Source organism: Candoia aspera, chromosome 10, assembly GCF_035149785.1.
Source record: "Candoia aspera isolate rCanAsp1 chromosome 10, rCanAsp1.hap2, whole genome shotgun sequence".
In the NCBI taxonomy this organism is placed as follows: domain Eukaryota; kingdom Metazoa; phylum Chordata; class Lepidosauria; order Squamata; family Boidae; genus Candoia; species Candoia aspera.
Genome location: NC_086162.1, coordinates 8,405,355 through 8,426,078, shown reverse-complemented (window position 1 = coordinate 8,426,078; position 20,724 = coordinate 8,405,355). Strand labels below are relative to the sequence as shown.

The following is a 20,724-nucleotide window of genomic DNA, read 5'->3' as shown; positions in this document are numbered from 1 at the left end:
GATTCATTCTGCGGGATCTTTCAGGCATGGAATTTGAGATAGATCGGTGTCTGTGTGATGTTGAGTGAATTTTAAAAAAACGCATAGATGTTGAATACTAACAGCTAGGTGTGCATGGAACAGCTGCTTTGGGTGGTCTGTGTCCAAGCTGAAACACGCATATTTGGGGTGTTTTTGTCTCTGCACATAGCAACATGGGGGTGTTTGGTTGAGCCTTCCAGAGTTGTGTTTTAAGATAGGTGGCCGTTTTAAATGATTAAATAAATAAAGCGTGGCCTGAAACAGGGCTGTTCCAGGCAGAAGTGTGTGTGTGTGGGAGGGACAAACAGGGAAAAAGCCCAGGTCATTGGCAGCAGTGGCTAAGGGGAGGGAGGGAAGGGGAAGCCATTGAAAAGATGGGGTTACAGGACAGGACAGTAAAATAGGCCACTCTAGGCAGTGCCTACAGTGGAGAGATGGGAGGGGGGACCCAAGGATGGGTGGGTGGGAGGATGGCACGGGGATGGGACACGGTGCGCTGGGAGCTGCTGAAGGACCAAGGTCAAGACGGGGCGATGCACATGGGCCTTGCTCTACTTGCCCTATCTAGATTTCGTTTCATCCCAAACCCAGAATAATCCAAGCGTTTCAGGGTTTGGTTCTGCTGACTGGCCGACCCGGAATGGTTTGGCAGAACTCTCAGAATGTGATGGTTTGTTCTAGGCTTGAAATAAAATGTGTTTTTCCATTTCATGCACCGGAAGTCTATTTTATAAGTCCTTTTAGATTACATCTCAAGACAGTTTCCTGCAAGAATGCATTAAAAGTAAAAATGGAACTGTTTCAAGATGTTCGTCTTTATTTTGTATGTCTCTATTCTGTGGATCACCCCTGTGGATCTTGTGGATCTGCTTGGTTTCCAGAGGATGTTTGAGGACTTTCCCAGGGATTTGGGGGGCAGCTGTACAGAGGGTGTTGTCAACCTCTAGAACAAGGAGGTAGCAGTGATCCTTGATGGGACTATCTGAACAGCTGCTCTGCTGATCCAGCAGAGTTCCCTGACATGCTGAGGAGCTCTGAGAGATGAAGCCGCAGAAGAGATGCCTGGAGCAATACTGAAAAGCAATGAAGAGCAGTTACGAGTGGACACGCGTTTGAGCTCAAGTTCAAGCCTATAGTGTAGCCGTACTTCGTGCTCATCAAATCTATGGTTGCTGCCCAGCAATCTTGTTTAAGGTTACCTGGACCTTCTAAGGGAAAGATGGGCTGGATGATCAGTTAGTCAGCTGCTGTGATGAATTTGCAAGGCATCTGGAAGATAAAATCACATTTTCTCAGAGTTGGATGTCAGCTGGGCATGTCCAACAGAAATGACATAGACATCATCTTGTGAGGTGATCTGGAACCAGTTCAACCTTACTGATTCCAAAGAAGTGGACTAGCTCCCCTGTGGTATTAGACCTTCAGTACCACTTGTGGGCTGGATTCCTGTCCTACCTAGTTGGCGAAAGCTACCAGGGAGGTGGCAAGAGACTAGCTATGGGTAAAGGGTAATAAATCCTTAGGAGAGGAGCACCACTGTCTTTTCAAAGGAGGTGACGTTACCCCTTCTTCCAAGGATGCATCCACTTCCACCCCTTCTTGAAAAGCCATTGCTCAACTCAGCTATTTTGTATAACTATTGGTGGGTCTCCAATCTTCCCTTTTTGGTTGAGGTTCAGGGTAGGGGATGGGACCAAGACTGCATTGATTGCTCTTGTTGACGACTTGTGGTGATATTGGGATGGGGGAGTGCAGCTCTCCAGCCAGACCTCTCGGCTGCCTTTGATACCAACATCACAACCTCCTTTGGAGGTTAGAAGTGGGGGGGCACTGTGTTATACCACTTCTGCCTAAGTGGCTGGTTCCAGTGGGTTTGGAGTGGAGGCTTAGTATGCAGGCCCTATGCTGGGGGGTACTGCAGGGCTCAGCTCTCTTCTCCGTACTGTTTAATCTCTATGTTAAGCTGCTGGGAAGGTCATCTGTCAATATTGAGTGAAGTATCATCAATATGCAGAGGATACTCAGATATATTTACCCTGGACCAATCCAGGGTGCTGTTGAGGTTCTGTCTTGGTTCCTGGATGCTATTAGGATCTGAATGGAGAGAAACAGATTTAGACATAATCCCAGCAAAATTTAGTGGCTATTGATTCAGAAACTGACAGATTCTGGAAACAGGACAGCAGGCTTTTAGTTGGTTCACTTGGATGCATGGTTCCTACTCAAGGAGCAGCTAGAAGCTATGGCCAGGAGGGTTGTTGCACAACTTCATTTTGTGTGTTGGTTGCAATTGTATCTGGAACAGGAGGTCCTGTTGATGGTCACTCATGCCCTTGTCACTTCATGCTTGGACTATTGCAGCTTCATCTACCCATGGCCACCCTTGAAGACCATTCAGAAGCTGCAGTTGGTTCAGAATGCAGCAATCTGGGTAATAAGAGACACAGCTTGGTTTGCCTATGTTAACCTCTACTGCAGGAGCTGCACTGGTTACCAATCAGCTTCCAGACGCAATTCAAGATGCTGGTTGTCATCTTTAAGGTCCTTTATGTCTTAGGAATTGAGCATACGGTATGTAGACTGCCTACTCTGTATAGAAACTTGTCTGTCCAGTAAGATCCAGGATTTACTACTAGTTCTTACTCTGAACTAGGAGTAGTCAGCAAAAGGGATCCTGGGGGTGGAACCTTCTCAGGGTGGAGGTGGGCTCCATAGCTTACCTCTGAAGATAAGGACAGCCCTGTTCCTATTAATATTCCAAGCAGTAGTGAAGTCTGGCTCTTCTGAAGGGCCCACAGGGATGGCATGGAATGTTGACTTCTCCCAAGGACATAGTGCCAGCTTGCGGAAGCAGGTTGAGAAGATGGGTGAAGTCTGCTCTGCTTTGTATGTTTTTTTAAATGAAATATTATATGGAGGAATTGTATGCTGCTCAGAGTTGGTTTGTTTGGAGCAATATAAAAGCCTAGGTACTAAATACATTCTTTGTGTTTAGAAGTGAGTCATTGAATAAGCTTTTAATCTCCCTGTAACCTTCTTGTTGTATTGCTTTTTGATGATGTCATCTGATTTTTCCAAAAGTTGCTTTACAAATTAATTTTGTGTGTGTCTTGATAGGAAAACTGTCTTTCTAATCTGTGTAAACCCAATCCGAAACCCAACCTCTCCGTTTATCATCTTCGGTTTTCCTGAAATGGCACTTTAAATCTACATTGATGATAGGGCTAGCTGTTGGTGTGCCTGGGGGTGAGGGCAGGACAAATCCTGCAGTAACTTCTGCTTCCCATCCATAGGCAGTTAGCACATGCACGTTTGCTGGATTGATGCAAACAATGGCTGGTATGCATAAAAATTGCAGGTCAAGCACTAGGCACAAGTTCCTTTTTTTGGATAAGCAACGTGTACTTAACCCTTAAATGTTTCTGCAGAGTTGGACAATTAACTCCTGGGCTACTTGCAGACATACTAATACATATTTGTGAATAATACTTAGAGATGAAATTTCACTGTCAGAAAAAAATGAAACTGGATAACACAGGGCCCTCTATTATTACTTCTCAATAGATGTGCTGAGGTCTTGGTTTTGCTGATGATACTGAACTTAGAACTCAGTAACCAGTGTGAATCTGGGGAGCGGACAGTTGAGGCCTGCAGATGGAGTGGGAGAGTGCTGGACAACTGAACTAATCTGAACAATCGTTTCTATAGCAGGTAAAAAGGTTGACAGAAGGAAATGCCTGTCCAACGTACTGCTAGTTCATTTCCATACTAGAACTATGTCTGAATTGCCTCTGGCAGATAGACTGCTCTGAAGACCCGTTTCATTGCAGAATAGTTCTGCCAGCTAAATCTCGAAGATTTTGGTTTATTGAAAGCAAAACAGTCCTCAAAGTGCCTTTTTAGAAGATGGTGCTGTAGATGATTTTTTTGTTCCCAAAGTTGTATATGGGTTGGGGTGGGTGGGGCAGCAGAATTGAAACGTTTGGTGAAAACATGCCAAGTTCTTCATAATATCACTTGTGGTGCTTGGCACTACATAGTGTTTTCCCAGGACCAAATAACCATGGACCATATAATATTTGGGAAAAGGAATGGTACTGTTAAATGATTAAAAGTCCACTGTGTGGATTGTACTTTAGATATTTTAAGATAGGTAGCTCAAGATACTGTAAGCTCTGACAGTCAGTTCAAAGGTCATCAACAATGAAATTGGGGGTAAGCAGATACACTCCTGAAGTTTTGTGTACCTCAAAGCGGGTAAAATTTTGAAAACTCCAGCTTTTACTTCGTTTTTTTTAATTATTCTAATGATTGCCGTAGCAAATGTAATGGCAAAAATTGCCTTCTCATGTTGAGTATGCCTATTAACCCTGAAACATTATCTCTTTTTTTACTTTTCCAATACTGTTTACTTTTGAGGTTTCTACTAGTGAGGAAGTGATTAATACAATACATCTCAGTAGCAGTATAATTCTGCAGATATAATCATAACAACATTGTGGTCACACTCTAAAAGTTACTTGTATATGCCTCAAAAACAAACCAAACCAGTAACAATCTTGATATCAGGAGCATATTTTTCAAGAAGAATCTCGACATCTATTTTGTTTAGATTATTGGCCATCAATGTAGTGTGTATATGCTGTAATCTTTTTTGCCGGAAATTTAGCTAGGTTTGGGGTTCTATTTTGGTCTTGTTGAAGTTGCCTTTTTGCAAACCAGAATTACTCGAGCAGGCTACCAAGGCAAAGAAAAATGTATTCCAAACCCACGTAATATTCGTCTTCAGCATTCCGGAACACCTTTGTATTCAGCCATCAGTTAAGATGAGACAGATTCTGTCACTGCAACACTGAATTGTAAAGGAGACCAATTAACTCTTTGGGCCATTGTCAAATGCTTCAGCATAGCAAAAAGAAAACATTTGGATTTCTTGTGAAGCAGCCTACTTTGGTTTATGATTATGCCACCGGTTAGCAAAAGTAAATGTTGTGGCCTACATATATGTCTACCCACTGCTCAGCCATGTTTCTCCATGCCCATAATGCCAATTTTCTCCACTTAGGGAGAAATGGACCCAGCTCCACTACTTTTTCCAGAATCATGGAAGCTTTGAGCTATTGCAAGTATCATTTTGGCCTGTTGCCTTAATCCACATATGTGTTGCCCGTTAATTTCTGCTATTTTGTAATTTTTTTTTGAATAACCTTATGTAAAAACAATGTATTAATAATAAATTGTTCAGTATGCACTGTGATGTCTGGGTTCAGAGTAATTCAACTCATTTTATATATTGTTGTGAATTGGTCAGTTACTTTTCTTTCCCAATTATCACTCATAGCTGAGTATTTGATAGTAGATAAGATACGGTTTTCTATTAAATGAACATAAGCATTTCTGATCATGATATCCAAAGGACCAAAATGTTAACAGGCATTAGTCAGTGGATGGGCTGGTGAAGTCCAAACTTTTATAAACATACTGAAATAATGTATTATTAAATTAGGTTGGCAGAAGAGGGTGATAAATGGTTTTTCACAGTATTAGAATTCTAAATGTGCAGTGTCTATCTGAGTGACAAACTCATGTCAAAATAGAGTTGCAACCCAATAAATTTTAATACATTCACATTTAGTCAAATTTGTACATTAAAAAAAATAATTTCTGAAGCATGAAGCTTTTTTGGTTTTAGTTGATGCTGTCACGTGTTGAGTCATTCTTTCCACATTACATTATTATAAGCATTGAACTTGAATATCTAAGTCTGCGTTCTGATTGGGGATACTTTTAATTAACTTACAGCTGTTGGCCTTCCAATTGTTTCTGGACTACAGCTTCCAGCATTCCTCACAAACTGCAGCTAACCAATGCTTAGAGACCAAAGTTACGTAAAGCTTTTATCCCAACTGATCTTTTTTAAGAGGATGGGAAAAAAGGATTAAATACAGCCACCATCCACACCTACATCAGGAGCTTCCTTTGGAGTGAGATGCCCTGTGGAAGGAAGGGTGGTGAAGAACCATCTGACTTTGACATGCAGAAAAATAGACTGGCCATCCTCTCGCTTCTAGGTGCGTGAAGCAAAATTGGTTTGTTCCTGTATTTCCAGACTGATCATTGCCATTATCAGTATCTTGCTTAGATACTTAGACTTTTCCCCCCCAGAATTTAGTCACACTTTGAAATGTGAATGTTGCCAATAAAACTCAGGCATCCGAGTTGGTGTGGAGCTGGAAAGAACTTAGTCCCTGAATTTGAGAGTGAAACACCCAATACCTTTGCGAAGTGGCTTTTCCTCCACCCTCCCATACGAACCATAAGTACTTCAGGCAAAGCAAAAGGCATTTTATTAAAGGGAGGGGGGGGTGTCAAGTCTTTATATAGGGTACAGAAACAAATGATACACATATTCAATATATGTGATGCATCAGAAAGCAACAAATCAAACAATAAAAGACATTGATTAGACATGAGAAAATACAGGCACCCTTAAAATAGGTTGCATCTCTTCCTTTCCCACTTGCAGCCCTACTGTTTAGTTTCTGAATAGGGTAGTTTTTGCACATCAAAGGAAAGGGCTTTGGCTCAAAGGAAAAACATGGTTTCCTAAACTTCAAAAGGAGGCATGGATGCCATGCTAAAATGCTAATACCACCTTTATTAAAATGCTAATAATAAAGCCTAACATTCTACGTAACGTGAGGAACTGAAATTAAGTGAAAATAGAGAAGTTCCTTCTACCTGGTGATTCGTAACTGGTAATATTACCATTTGCTTTTCAGAAGGAAATTGGTGGTTGTAAGCTATCTGCCCACACATGTGTGCATAGGTAAAAACACACACACATCTTGGGTACTAATGGGATCCTCATCTTTATCTTCAGCATTAAGTGTTGCGCTAAGCTTACTTAGTCAGTTAAACTGTGCCTAAATCTGTTAAGTATCATGTTTCCAATGTATGTGGTACTCAAACTCTACTTAATTTTTCAGCCCACCTATGGAGGATTTGAGATTTTAAGCAAGATGGGTATGTGTTGCCAATCAAAGGCATAAAGATCTCTTTCTTTTTAAGAAAAGCAAAAACTATCTCAATGAATTTTGTCACTGGAATGTGAGGGTCGAAGAGATGGAGTCATTGGAAGCTGTATGGAAGGGGCTGGTTCTCTTGCTCTGGGATTAGAGAGTATCAGTGCATATCCCTGGGACCATCACATTAAGGAAAGTCCAGATGTGCTCTATGTCAGCGTTCCAGCCTGCTGTGATTTACAGCTGCCAGGTTTGTGTGTAGGTGTATTGTGGATGTCCTTATCTCCCAAGTGTGCATTGATTGAAATGTGCCCGGTGTGAAGAGCTAGTATCAGCAATCCAAGGCTTCAGTACAACACACAAAAGTATGACTGGTCAGCATCTGTATGGCACACTTCTGCTCAAATACAGTGAGGACAGTCCCATCCCATTATAGCAGAAGGAGGCAATCCTTTTTGGCCTGGGCCCTGCATTTAAACTGAAACCCAAGGGAATATGTCCAATTATGTTCCTGGGTGGTGAGTTTGGGCCTGATTAGCACTTTAAAAGGTGAAAACGGATCATTTTGATCTCCAATTACTCGCTGAAACGTAAATATGTTTTCCCCAGACACATTTTGTTGTTGAATCTGGGATGCTATGGGAGTCTGGGGGTCCCACTGAGCCTTCAGACCATACATTGCCCACCCCTGCCATGGGGGGTGGGGGTGGGGACAGCTCTTCTATCCAGTAGACTGGTGTTTCTCAACCTTGGCAACTTGAAGATGTGTATGGACTTCAACTCCCAGAATTCTCCAGAAAAAAACGGTTAATTCAATAATCTCATCAAGTGGGGTTTGAAAGGTAAAGAGTAAAGTTGAGTTTGTTGAGTAAAATGTGACTCCTACCAACTCCATGTTGTTTTCTTGGCCCAGGATGGAAATCTGCAGAGTAGCTCACGATGCCTAGGCCTTCAGCTTTCCCCTAAAATGGATGAGCAGCTATGATGGTCTCAGCTGTCTATGAACGGTGGTGTCCTTAAGGGAGTGGTCAAAACAGGCAAGATGCCACTCACCAGAGCAGCCTTTCTCAACTTTTTGACCCTAGAGGAACCCTTGAAATATTTTCCAGGCCTCAGGGAACCCCTGCACATTCAGGCTCAAATATAGGCCAGAAGTTACAAAATTATATTTGTTTCATGCGTAGGCTTGTATATATGCATCAACAGTGTTCTTAAACATAAAGAATGAAAATTACCTCTTTAATGTGATGTTGCCTGAATTTGAAATAATTTTTTAAATAAATTGTGGTCTCCCAGGGAACTCCTAGTGACATCTCACAGAACCCTAGGTGCCACGGAACCCTGATTGAGAAATTCTGCACTAGAGTATGGCTGAAGCTATCCCCCCACCCCCATATGGGTGTGCAATGCCAGTGCACATTCAAAAGGAGCATCTTCTGTTATGTGTTAATTTTTCCATAGATACCATATACTTTATTTAACCACCAATCAAACATTGAGGGAAGAGCATGATTCCCAACGTTTTGTTATTGTCAGTGTGGTTGCTAAGCACAACGTAAATCACAAACTTGACATACTTCTTAAAAGGGGTTCAGAAAGACTGACAACAAACATAATTTCCATTCTGCCACAAATGGTTTGGAGGCAATAGTGCCAATTCCCTTGCTCACATACCATTTAAAAAAAAGGTTAAAATAATAATAATAGAGCCAGTTTGGTCTAGTGGTTAAGGCAACGGGCTAGAAACCAGGAGTCTGTGAGTTCTAGTCCCGCCTGAGGCATGAAAGCCGGCTGGGTGACCTTGGGCCAGTCACTCTCTCTCAGCCAAACCTACCTCACGGGGCTGCTGTTGTGGGAAAAGAGGAGGAGGAAGGTGTATTAGGTCTGTTTGCCGCCTTGAGTTATTTATAAAAAAAATAAAGGCCAGATAAAAATTTAATAATAACCTGGAGACAGCAGAAGAGAAGAGAAAGAAGTGGAGAAAATCACAAAATATAAAGACCTGCAAATAGAAGTAGGACGACTGTGGCAAAAGAAAGCAAAGTTGGTACCAATAGTAACAGGCACCTAAGGTGCAATCCCAAAACTTCTGGAGCACCACTTGAACACCATTGGCTTTGACAAAACCACCATCAGTTAGTTGCAAAAGACACCTTTATTTGGAACTGCTTACATCCTGTGACAGTACTTTTAATACTATTAAACAACATCTGCCTATCCCAGGTCCTTGGGAAGACTCGATAGGTGGACAAAAATGCCAAATCCAGTCTAAACATCTGGCTGACTGTGCGATCAACCATAATACAGTATTATAATACATTATTATTATTAATAATAATAAAACAGACTCTGCTTAAATTTTGACAGCAGCTACATGCTGCCACCTGCTGGGACACACGCAAGCAATTTTGCACTTTCTCGGATACCGCTCCGCTTACAACACCTGCAGAAGGAACATCTGGATCTCATCTACGGGGACCGCGACAGCGTTCCGCGAGCTACAAGCAGACCGTCTCCTTGAGACTCTATGGTGCCTGGCATCAGCTCCCTCGAGCATGCTGGGAATTGTAGTCCCGCTGCATGAAGCCCGAGCAGGCTGGGTCAACGGCAACCCGCCTTCTCCCTCGCTCTCGCGCAGACTCCCGGCATCCCTCGGGGGCGCTTACCTGTCGCCAGCTGCATTCTGGGGGTCGTAGTCCTACCCTGAGGAAGGCGACGAGGTGGAGGCAGGGCGGCTTCCTTCTCCCGGAGCAACTCTTCCCGGCCGGGTGAGCGGCTCGGAGGCGGCGGCGGCGGCGGCGGCGGCAAAATGGCGCGGCAGGGCAGCCGAGGAGGCGCCGAGAGCAAGAAAATGGTAAGGGCCGCTGGGGGTTGGGCGGGCAGGTTTGGGGGGCGGCCCCGGCGAAGGAAGGGGGCGTTGGGAGCTCGCCTTGCGGGCCCTGGAGGAGGGGAAGTGCCCTGCTTCTCGTGGCCCCCGGGAATAAATGCCGCCCATCAGGGTTTCCCCCCGTTTTCGGTACCCTCTGCCATCAGTCAGTATTCCCCCCCTAATTTAGGTGCCTTTGCCAGGCGAAAAACGCCCGACACGTAAAAGAGGGTGGTGGGGATGGTGCTGACACGGGGGCAGCCTGTGAGGAAGTCAGGAGGGTCCTAAACTATGAGAGAGGGACCCTGGTTAGCTAACTGGGGGAAGCATATGTGACCAAGAGGAGAAATACCAAACATGTGATGATCGCATTGTCCCCTATGATGCAGTATCTTATATGCTTGGAATGACCCACTTTATTTATTATTCATATTTATGGACCACCAAATCCCTAAGGACCCTTGACGGTTTACAAGATAGAATACCCAAAAAACAATCTACAGTGAACAGTAAATAAAGAAGAACACTCTATGAAAATGTAGCTTAAAATAAAATGAAGCAATCCAAACTATAACCAAACTGAGATGGAATCAAGGCCCAAATGCCATCTGGATCAGCTCCTTCTCCCAAGGAAATGAATGGAGAAAAACTGCCCCAAGCCTGTGGAATTACTATGATTTCAGGGAGTTTTGTCTGTGCAATTAATAATGTTAAAAAAGAAAAGAAAAGAGGATGGTTCCTGCATTGGGACCCTCAAAATATATCCCAAAGAGAAAGGATATTGGATTAGTGTAGTTCCACCTGGTTTGGCGTGTTTCAGTAAGAGGGGAACGGCAGGGCAGAGGCTATGAATAAGGAATCCTCAGTTCAGTTTTCTTTTTCCCTCCCAAACATTTTAAAAGTATGTATGGGAGATGGGGAGGTGACTATGCTGATTTATCTTATAGGGCTGTTGTAAAATGGCCACAAAGGATAATATGTAGTGAACCATAAGAATTTTATCCGTCTCAGTTAGACTGTCTATCAAGATGGATGCTGGTTGGCAAAATTTTAGTGTTATTTTCTGCCCTGTTGCCCAAGGACCTCTTTTCTAACTGACAAAACCTAAAAGTTCACATATACATTAATAGGGTCTGAATAGGCAGGGACTAAACAGAAAAGGCATTTTGGAGTTCATAGCTTAAAAGAATAATAGGAATCAGTGGGACAGAAATCAAAAATAAAACTGCCAATATACTAACGTCCTTATAGGAATCTGTTATGCAACCGTACTTGGAATACTGCGTATAGTTCTGGACTGCCCCTGAAAAATAATATTGTAGGTTCAGGGGAAAAAAGGGTGATCAAAATGTTTAGGCAGTTGAAAAACTACAGCACTGAGGTGGTTTTAGCATGGAATGAAGACAAGTAGGGGGAGACACTGTAGGTGAATATAAAATTGTGTTTGGTGTAGTAAATATAGGCCAAGATATGTTTTTCTCTCTTACAGCATTAGAAATCAGAGTTACCCTTTGAAATCAAATGTGCAGAAATTCAGGACCAGTAAAAGGAAGCACTTCTATACGTAATGCATAGTTTAGGCCATCAGATGCAGAAATGGCCACCAAGTCAGATTGTTTTAGAGAGATGCACAGGGGATCAGGCAATCAATAACTTCTAGCCTTACAGACTGGACGCTGCCTTCTGAATTCTAGCAACATACTTAAATGCTAGAAACTGAGGAGTCGTAGTGGAAGTGGACTGTTCCCCCCTGTCCACGTTTGTGTGTTTCACAAATGCATTCTGTCAGCCACTGTGTAGCATGGAATGCTGGACAGATGGGCTCTTGGCCAGATCCAACATAATCATTCTTATGTTCCTATCTCAGTGTAAGACCTGAGGTTGCCTCAACTCAAATGTTGAAGGGTATGCCTGGATTTCATATTTTCATTAGATGATTGGACAGGGACTTTTTTAAAACTACCTTTCCAGAGTCACATCATTTCTTGGTTAGTTTAGGCCTGTTGGGTTCTTTTCCCTCTGCTTGGATATGGATGAAGGAGAGAAGACTGATGGATTCCAGAATACTGTAGGAGATTTCCATCTAGTGAGGTGGGCAGTCCTGCCAGTGCTTTGGTCTCTTTTGCTGTTATTTGCTTGCAATTGCTCTTAAGTTTCTTTTCTTTTTTCTTGAATTCATGAAGTAGAGAGATCAAGAGTTGGCATTACAAGATCTCAGTGGTGAGATTATTGAAATCTCACAAGTTAATGCAGATGGTTATTAGCACTGGTCAAAGACAATTTAAAATGAAACCAGCAGAAAACATTAGAACTCATTTTGGAGCTAATTTGTGTTGTTAATAAGAGTAAAGAAGTAGTATGGTGCTGCCAAGTAGAGTGTCTCAGATGATGGGAGATCATTTCCAGTTAGTAGCTTTCTCAACGGCTCAAGTTCTGGGATTCAAGAATTTGGAAATCCAACTATTTGCATAGTTTATGCCCTAGATTCTTTAGATTAATTTTAATAGGCTGTGGACATTTCACGAAATCTTCAGGAGTGACCTTGACTCAAAGGCTCTTATTTCGTAGGTGAAGATTTACTAGAATTGAGAAATGATCTGGCAAAGGAAAAACTGTAATCTCCAAAAATAAGTCCCATATTTAGATTGTAACTCATCAATATTTTATTTTATTTTAATTCAATTTATATGGACATCCTTCTTGAGTAAGCAGCTCTGGGTGGCAAACAACAAGAATAAAATTAAAAAGTGGCAGCTGAGGATAACCATCAACAATAACAATACCTCACAGGCTCACCTAACCTCCTGGCCCCATGCCTGGAAGAACAGCCAGGTCTTAAGGGCCTTCCCAAAGGGTGGTAGAGTCAGGCCAATTTATCTCAGGAGGAATAAATCTTGAATTAAATTTGCATTAATACAGGACAGTTGACCCATGAGAGAATGCAGATTATTTTATTTCATATTACTGTATTGCTGAGGTGGCTTTAATGTGTTCAGTATCCATTAGACAGCTGTGAATGTATCTTTAATACTAGTTCTGATTTTTAAACAATAGTGCTGCAAGTTAATTTTCCTCCTGGTAATAAGCAGTACTCAAAAAGATATTAAATTGCATAGAATTATGCTATTTTATGTGCATTTTTTCCTTCAGGACATGTCTGTGTCTATGTGCTTCTGTTGCTTTTTTGGTTATGTTTATGTGCCTTTAATTTAGCGCTTTATTATTAGTCCAGTCCAGGAAGCTTGGGAATATGGAAGAGAGCTCTTCTGTGAGTATCGTAGAACACATGGATACCCTCTCTTGAATGTAATCGTGCTAATATTGGGCAGTTGAGATCATTCGGTTTCTCTGACATTAATGTGTGATGCTGATTTTATTGACAGATCTTTTGACCTGAGGTGCCCTTAATAAAAACCTAAGTGCTTCTTTACTTCAACAGTAATGGGATTGGGGCATAGAAGGATCAACCAGGTCTCTCAAGCATGTGTAACCTGCTTCCTTTGCTTTCTTCGCTACTAATTGTTACGTCCAATCAATCTGGCAAATTTTCATCTTGTCGGAAGGAGGTTTCTTTACATCTGGTTCAAAGCACCAAGTTGCTTAGATGTTTTCTATTGACCTAGAAGGTAGGACATGGAATGATGGATTTAACTTACAGGAAGGTAGATTGTAACTGAATACAGCGAAGAACTTTCTAACAGAGCAGTTTCACCATGGGACCAGTCATTTTGCACAAAAGTGGGCTTCTCTTTGTTGGATGTGTTCAAATCCAGGCTGAACAGCCACTGGTCAAATGCTTTAATTTGGGTTCCTGCCCTGAACAAGGGTCAGTGGCCTAAATGGTTTCTTCCATGTCTATGTCACCATTCAGTTTTACTCCAGAACAGTGAACCTTTGTGAACATAAGCATAATTTGTCTCTCTTTAATAGCTACGGGTCGCAAAATGTTCAGAAATGATCATGTCTGTTAGCTGTTGAGGATTCTCCATGCTGTCATGTACTGTTTTGTCCAACTGCCTTGTCAGTGGTTACTAAAATGATATGTTTTATTACTAATCCTTCCTTTATTTTTGTCCCTTAACTTCCACTCTGCAATTATCAGCTAGGTTAAAGGAATCTTTAGACTCTCTTTTCAAGCTTTCTAATTCTACAAAGCAACTTTATATAGCTTTATAATTCTAATTCTATAAAGCAGCTTTTGCCAATCTGGTACCTCTGATTAACCTTCAACTACAGCTCTCAGTATCCTCTGCTGGCTGTTGGCCATAGTCCTTCTGGATTCATTTGATACCAGAATTCCAAGCAGTGGCTTCCACAGGATCTTGCTTTTTTTTTCTTTTTCCCCAGTATGATAAAAGCAGTATTGTGGTGCAAGCTCTACCACTCTGGGGTATTGTGATATACACAGAAAATGGGTGAATGGGGCTTCTGCCACGCACTACTCTTAGCCTGAACCCCCTTTGCTGCCTTGGTGGATGCCACTGGCTGCAGAATATCAGATAATTAAAACCATGCAAAAAACAGCCTCTCTCAGCCTTCTGAAAGAGAGGTGTGGTCTGCTGGATTGTTGCCCTCAAGACTGCTGCTCTGTAGAAATAGCGTCATTTTGAACAAGCCTTAATTTCACACATGACTCTCTTTTCTGTGTTTTGGCTTTGTGTGAGCATGTGAGAATGTGGTGTGATTTGTACTGTCTCACTAAACTCTGATGTCTTTTTTTTTCTCCCTTTCTGCTTGCCTGCTGCTTTCATTCTGTAGTATTGGTATTTGCCATTCATTTCACCTTCTGCATCTATGCATCTCATGGTAGGTTTTAGGTTTCTTAATCTGAGACTAGATATTTCTGCTGTATAAAATGAGATTTTAATAAAGTCTTAAGCAGGGTGTATTAATGTATATAGCTGGCCCTTTATATACCTTTAAAACTTCGACACTTGCAGCTCTTAATAGGAGGGCATTTGTGCAGCCAAGAACTGATGGATTGAAGTTGGTTTATTCACTTCAGGTTTAGGGATGGGTGGAAGATACAGCATGTAGTTCTTTTCTTCGTTTTGCTGATGCTGCATACATTTCTGCTGAAAGTTGGTTAGCTTTGTGGTTCCTTTGGGTTTTTAAGTGGAACATTATTGAAACAATGAAAGTCAAAAAAGTGCTCTTAAGGGTTGGACACTTGGAGACTGTTGAATTTCTTTTTTTGTCAGTGTCCATTTTCATCTCAAAAGCAAGGAATTCAATTTTGTGAAACTGTTTGGGGTTGCTCTGGAAGGCTCCGCTGATCCAGAGTGTTTGGGCCAGACTATTGATTAGGTCTGGCCGTAGGGAGCATATGACTCCATTGTTCCAATAGCTTCACTGTGTCTTCTGTGGAAGTGCCACTTGTATGTCAGATTCCATCCTTCCTCAAGCAAGTATTGGTTAATGAACACAGGAGCAGTTGTTACACCAAGAGTATTAAGGATTGGAGCAGAATTTATGGGCTGAGCAATCTGTTGGTAGCTTTCTTCAAGTCATAGCTGAATCGCTGATGCTGTGGCAAAGTAGAGGTATCTGTCCATAGGCAGAGTATTTCCTCGTATCTGCCTGTTAACACATCAGGACAGAATGGTTTTATTTTTTCTTCTCACCCCCATTCAAAACTTATGGCCCCTAAAAGCACCTGCAACATTCATGCTCTACGCTGTTCTGATGAAGCAGATCTTCTTGCCCATTTTTTTCTTGTGACAGACTAAGCTGTGCCTGGGTCAGCCCCTAAATATTTGCACCCTTTTTTGTCTGGTATATGCTAAATATGTTATGAATTTGTCTAGAGCTCGGAGCTCTTCACTTTGACGTATGGGGCTTTGGTCACTCAGCTGTGTAAGGACTACGAGAATGACGAAGATGTCAACAAGCAGCTTGACAAAATGTAAGTAACAGAGAAACGAAGTGGGTGTTCTCAAGTTAGACCTGTCAGAAGCTCCTTCTCTGTGGGTTGTCCGCTTGCTGGAATAAATCTAATTTATCCCAATCATTGGAGTTGGGAAAATAAGTAAGCATGGATTTCCTCCTCTCTAAGCCTCCGAGTGTTTCTCTCCAGCTTGATCTGCTTTGTGTGATCACAGTTTCATGGCATCTTGCTTTTGGCTGCTTTGATAGGGGCTACAACATAGGTGTTCGCCTCGTGGAAGACTTTCTAGCTCGATCCAATGTTGGGAGATGCCATGACTTTCGAGAAACGGCAGATGTAATCGCAAAGGTGATGCCTCTTTTTGACTGTTTGGCTTCGTTTCTGCATGTTTGTTGTTTGCTAGTATTGATAAATAAATAATCTTAGTTTTCTTTGAACTAGAAATACGTATTATGAACACAATTTTCTTGGCACAAAACAAATTTCACTCTAGCATTGATTTCAGCTGTTCTCTGGAATTGTCTCTATCTTTAAATAAAACAGAAGTAAAAAAATAATGAACTAGAGTGTTTTTTTTTATTAATATAGCTGGATATCTTTTTGACCAGTGTACCAAGAAGCTAGATAAGATCAAATAATTCTGTAACAGGAAAAAATGAATCAGAATGGCTTCTCTCCTATTTCATAATTAAGCAATCGTCTAAATGTTACAAGACTGTTTTCAGAAGGAGAGGGCATTGGACACAGAGCAGAGAATTACTTATTGCGGTCAATATTTCCTTGTCTAATATGGTGTGTGGAAAAAAGTTTACTTAAATATGTTACATTGAAGAATTACTGGGATTTGTTTTTCAATCATTGGTTCAGTGATGTGTGAAAAATGGTAGCTTGCTAAATCTTTTGCTCTTTGAACCTAGCCCTTCTCTTGTATTTGTTTCACTTGATAGGTAGCATTTAAAATGTACTTGGGTATCACACCAAGCATCACAAACTGGAGTCCAGCAGGTGATGAATTCTCCCTTATCTTGGAAAACAATCCACTGGTGGATTTTGTGGAATTACCAGACAACCATTCCTCTCTTATTTACTCTAACCTCTTATGTGGGGTGCTACGGGGAGCCCTGGAAATGGTGAGAAGAAGGGGAGGCCAGTTGAACCAAATGGCTCTGGGTGGCTGATTTTAATGGAGTGCATAACTATGAAGCTGTGTGTTTTCTGCATCCCATGAAAAGTTCAAAATAAACTGTGGACATTAAGTACATGGGTTGATGTTAACTCAACCAAAGGTATCAGCAGTGTATTAAAATAATGGGTGGTATTCATTTGATAATATTAGATTTCCGTTAGGGCTGTGAGTCTGGGAACATCGATTGTATCAGCTGAAATATTTTCCTACTTAGTATTTCAAAAAATTCTCTAAATTTCCCCCCATATATTCAGGTTTATTCCCTTGCTGCTTGATCTATACATTCATGTTAATAAAAAGGTTAATTTGAGGCTATCAAACTAGTATTCTGACAGCCAGAATAGTGCTATCATTTATCAGGACTGGAGTACTGAGGTCAGTTGTTTGTATTGTGTTTATGGGCCACCTCTTCTGAGGATTCTAGGTAGCTCACAGACAAAGCCTACAGTATCACTGGGGGCGGCTTTGGAATCCTTCGCCATCTGCCCTAAGAAAAATTCGTGATAATGAACTCCATCGAGGGAATTCCAAAACCCCCAATACAAGAAAAAAGAACAAAAAAATCACTTGCAAAACAGGAAGGTGGATAAAGGCAATGAAATAAAGGCAATAAAGTGGGGGAAGAGTGACTTTTGATAGAATAATGGGATGCACCTTGGCATTTGTACTTCTCTTCTTCAAAGCGGTTTGGCACTTTAGGGAGCTATTGTAGGTAAATATCTCAAAAATATGGACTTTCCTCTCTCTCATCATAGGTACAGATGGCTGTGGATGTCAGATTTCTCCTGGACACCTTGAAAGGGGATGGAGTCACAGAAATAAGGATGAAATTTATCAGGCGGATTGAAGACAATCTCCCAGTTGGAGAGGAGTGAGTCTTGAGCAGCCTTCATACTGGACGGGAAGGGATGAACTAGCTGAACCTGAGCTTCATTAGCATATAGTACCCTGTGTACTTTCAGACACTGACTGGTTAAGGCGTGGATTCATTTGAATTATTCTGTTTTATTTCCACAGATTTCTATTAAAAGCTTTTGTAGGATGTAGAACACTTTTCATATTCATCAGAAACACAAGCACCCATTCCTTGTTACCACACTTGGCTCCGTGCAAAAATACAGGATGCTAAAACCCTGTAATTTTGAACACTGGGCCCATCGGAATAACTCTAGATGCCACTTCTGTTCTGCAGTGAAGAATTTCAGTATTATATCCCCTGCTGCTTAGCTTTTCTTCATCAGGAATGGCATCAAAGTACCAATACTTTTCTACAGAAGCCATTCTTGATGGCACAGAATGCACTGTATGATTTGGAAGAATCGGGAGTTCCACTTGGATTTGTTCTTTTAGTTTTGCCATTCATCAAAACATCTAAATTCACCTTGGAGCAAGAGCTGTATCCATTTTGGCAGTCCTGACAGAAGCGTGTCACTCAAATTCAGCAAAACAGAATCCCAGTTGGTTGGGCGTTCCCAATTTCATCTTTGTCTTCCTAGTCAGTTGGCCCAAATAGTTTTAACACAGCGATGATGCAGGAATCTAGCTTTAAGTGTTTATATCATGTCAGAAAAAGCTTTCAAATGATACTCGTCTTGAGGGTTGCTTCTTTATAGCACATTTGATTTATGTAACTAATTGAAGAGTTGTTAACACCAGCTTCTTTCCTAAAAGTTCTAGGCAAAGTGCATTTCAAAAATGTTGCCGTTGGCACCTGTGCTGAGAAGTTAGAGTTGGTGGTAGACATTCTAGCATATTTCATGTGCGTTCAAGTCTTTCTTAAGAAACAAGGGCTCTCAAGATTGTAGAAAGAAGGGTGTAAATAGCCTTGCACGGTAGACCGATCTTTGTACCAAATGCTGGATGACTGAAAGGAAATTGAAGAGCACCTTAGGATTGTTTAATAGTGAACAATGAATGTTGACTGAGTTTGTCACCTGAGTCTTTTATGAGGTTCTAAAGTTCCCACTGGGCAGAACAGCCACCATTAAATTTAGCGGACAAATCTGTACTAAATGGTGGAAATCTTTTGAGTTGAGGTTCCTATGAAGAATTTATACATTAAACATTGAAACTTCTGCCACACTTGAAGAGGCACGACAGGCCAATTAGTAATCTCTCCTCTTTAAGAATAATGGAATCCATTATCCCCTGCTGATGTTTGTGAAAAGATTAGGGTACGTCATTTGTTAGAGAAATTAATTGGCGGTCAGGAGACTTTGATTTATTTGTGTGTGCATCAACTGAATGGTACTTTAAAAGTTGGCAGAGGCAGCTGTAATTATTCAATGACTTGGTCTTGAAAATAACGCTCTGGGTAATCTCTGCAGTGAGAGAATGAAATGGCTTACCTAGCTATGAGAGGCTGAAAACCAAACTATCGCTTTCTCAAGACAGGCCATTTTTAAGGTGTTGATCACATTTTCCCAGCCCTCTTCTATAATTTTTCTCAGGAACAAAGGAAGCCCTATGATGTTGAGCCCTGAGTTTCATCAGCTTTGTAGAAGTGTAGAGGCAATGGAGAAGCATGATTTTTTTTGCATCATGAAAGATGAAAATTTGAGTGTTCCCGTTTCAGAGTAATTCATTCTCTAGCACTGAGAAAAGCATTTTTGTTCCTTCTGTGATATTTTCAAAATTAGTTTAAAAACCTTACACTGATCTACAGCTGATTGGTGAATATTGATTAGTTAGATGCGGTTTAAACCTTTCTATTTGTATATAGGGTGTATCTTATGTGTTCCATTTTTGAAGGCATTGTTTTGAAGCTCTTATATTAAAGAAACTCTAACTGTCCTACTATTGAATTAAGCTGTATGGTAGCAGACTCATTAATTTAATTAAATTTTATCCTACTTTCCCCTAAATGGATCTCTTCTCCTTTTCCACACATCTACAACTCAGATTTAGCCTCACAACTGGCTTGTGGAACATATTAGGTTGAGAAACAATGACAAGATCAAAGTCAGGACGACCAAGAAAAGATATTTAATTATTCTGCTTTTTAATCTCAAGTTTCGGTTTGTGTTACTCAGGTTTTATCCTGCAATCATAAAATACAAGTGGAAGGTTTGTGCTAGTTATCCCAAATGTTGGTCAGCTCTACTACACCATTCTGTTGCTTCTAATAATTGGGCCTACAAAAAAACAAACATTGTTTGCGAGGTGAATTCATTCTTACTATAAATTGTGGCAGAATCCCTTCATCTCATTGTATATGTCTACCATTCAATGTCTCTTGTTATGTAGAAGGATTGGCCCAGAAAGGCTGGCTGCTATCCACAGCACAGAGGTTTTATATTTTTCAAAAAATTGGTAATGGTAGAAACGTTAATGTATTATTTGTATACTATCTGTCATGCTACACTACTCCCCTTTATGCAATTTAAAATTAAACATAAGCATTAAAAATTAAAAGATATAAATCAGAGATCATAAATAATGGAGTGATAGCATTGGGAGATGTTACTTGCCAAGGTGAATAAAAATAGTTTCAGTGCTATTATTCTATGCCTAATCCCCACTAAGAAGATCATGTCAATGCAATTAATATAAAGTTGTCCCCAATGTTAACTATCAGCTTTTTAGGCTGGTCTGTTGCCTCTGAAAAGGATAGAAAGAGAGCTCTGTAGCCATACGAGCAGACAGTAGGAGCTGGGCCATATGTGTGTCTGTATCCTTGTTTTATACTTCTGTAGATTCCACTTTTTAGCAGGAGGGCATAGAAACCTAAAACCTGCCA

The 20,724-nt window shown here is 41.1% G+C and overlaps 1 protein-coding gene across 2 annotated transcripts; it reads left to right on the top strand.

Annotated features, from left to right (window-relative positions):
* Nucleotides 1-9,616: 9,616 nt before the first annotated feature.
* Nucleotides 9,617-19,347, top strand: TRAPPC3 (trafficking protein particle complex subunit 3). 2 transcript variants are annotated; one of them, XM_063312569.1, is made up of 5 exons: nt 9,617-9,900; nt 15,720-15,817; nt 16,048-16,147; nt 16,747-16,929; nt 17,741-19,347. In XM_063312569.1, exons 1-5 carry the CDS (start codon nt 9,856-9,858, stop codon nt 17,858-17,860), a joined length of 546 nt encoding a protein of 181 aa, XP_063168639.1. In that variant the 5' UTR covers nt 9,617-9,855; the 3' UTR covers nt 17,861-19,347. The 2 variants fall into 2 exon arrangements, with proteins under 2 accessions (XP_063168639.1, XP_063168640.1); XM_063312570.1 differs by lacking the exons at nt 9,617-9,900; nt 16,048-16,147 and having other exon boundaries at nt 15,740-15,817.
* The last annotated feature ends 1,377 nt before the right edge of the window (nt 19,348-20,724 follow it).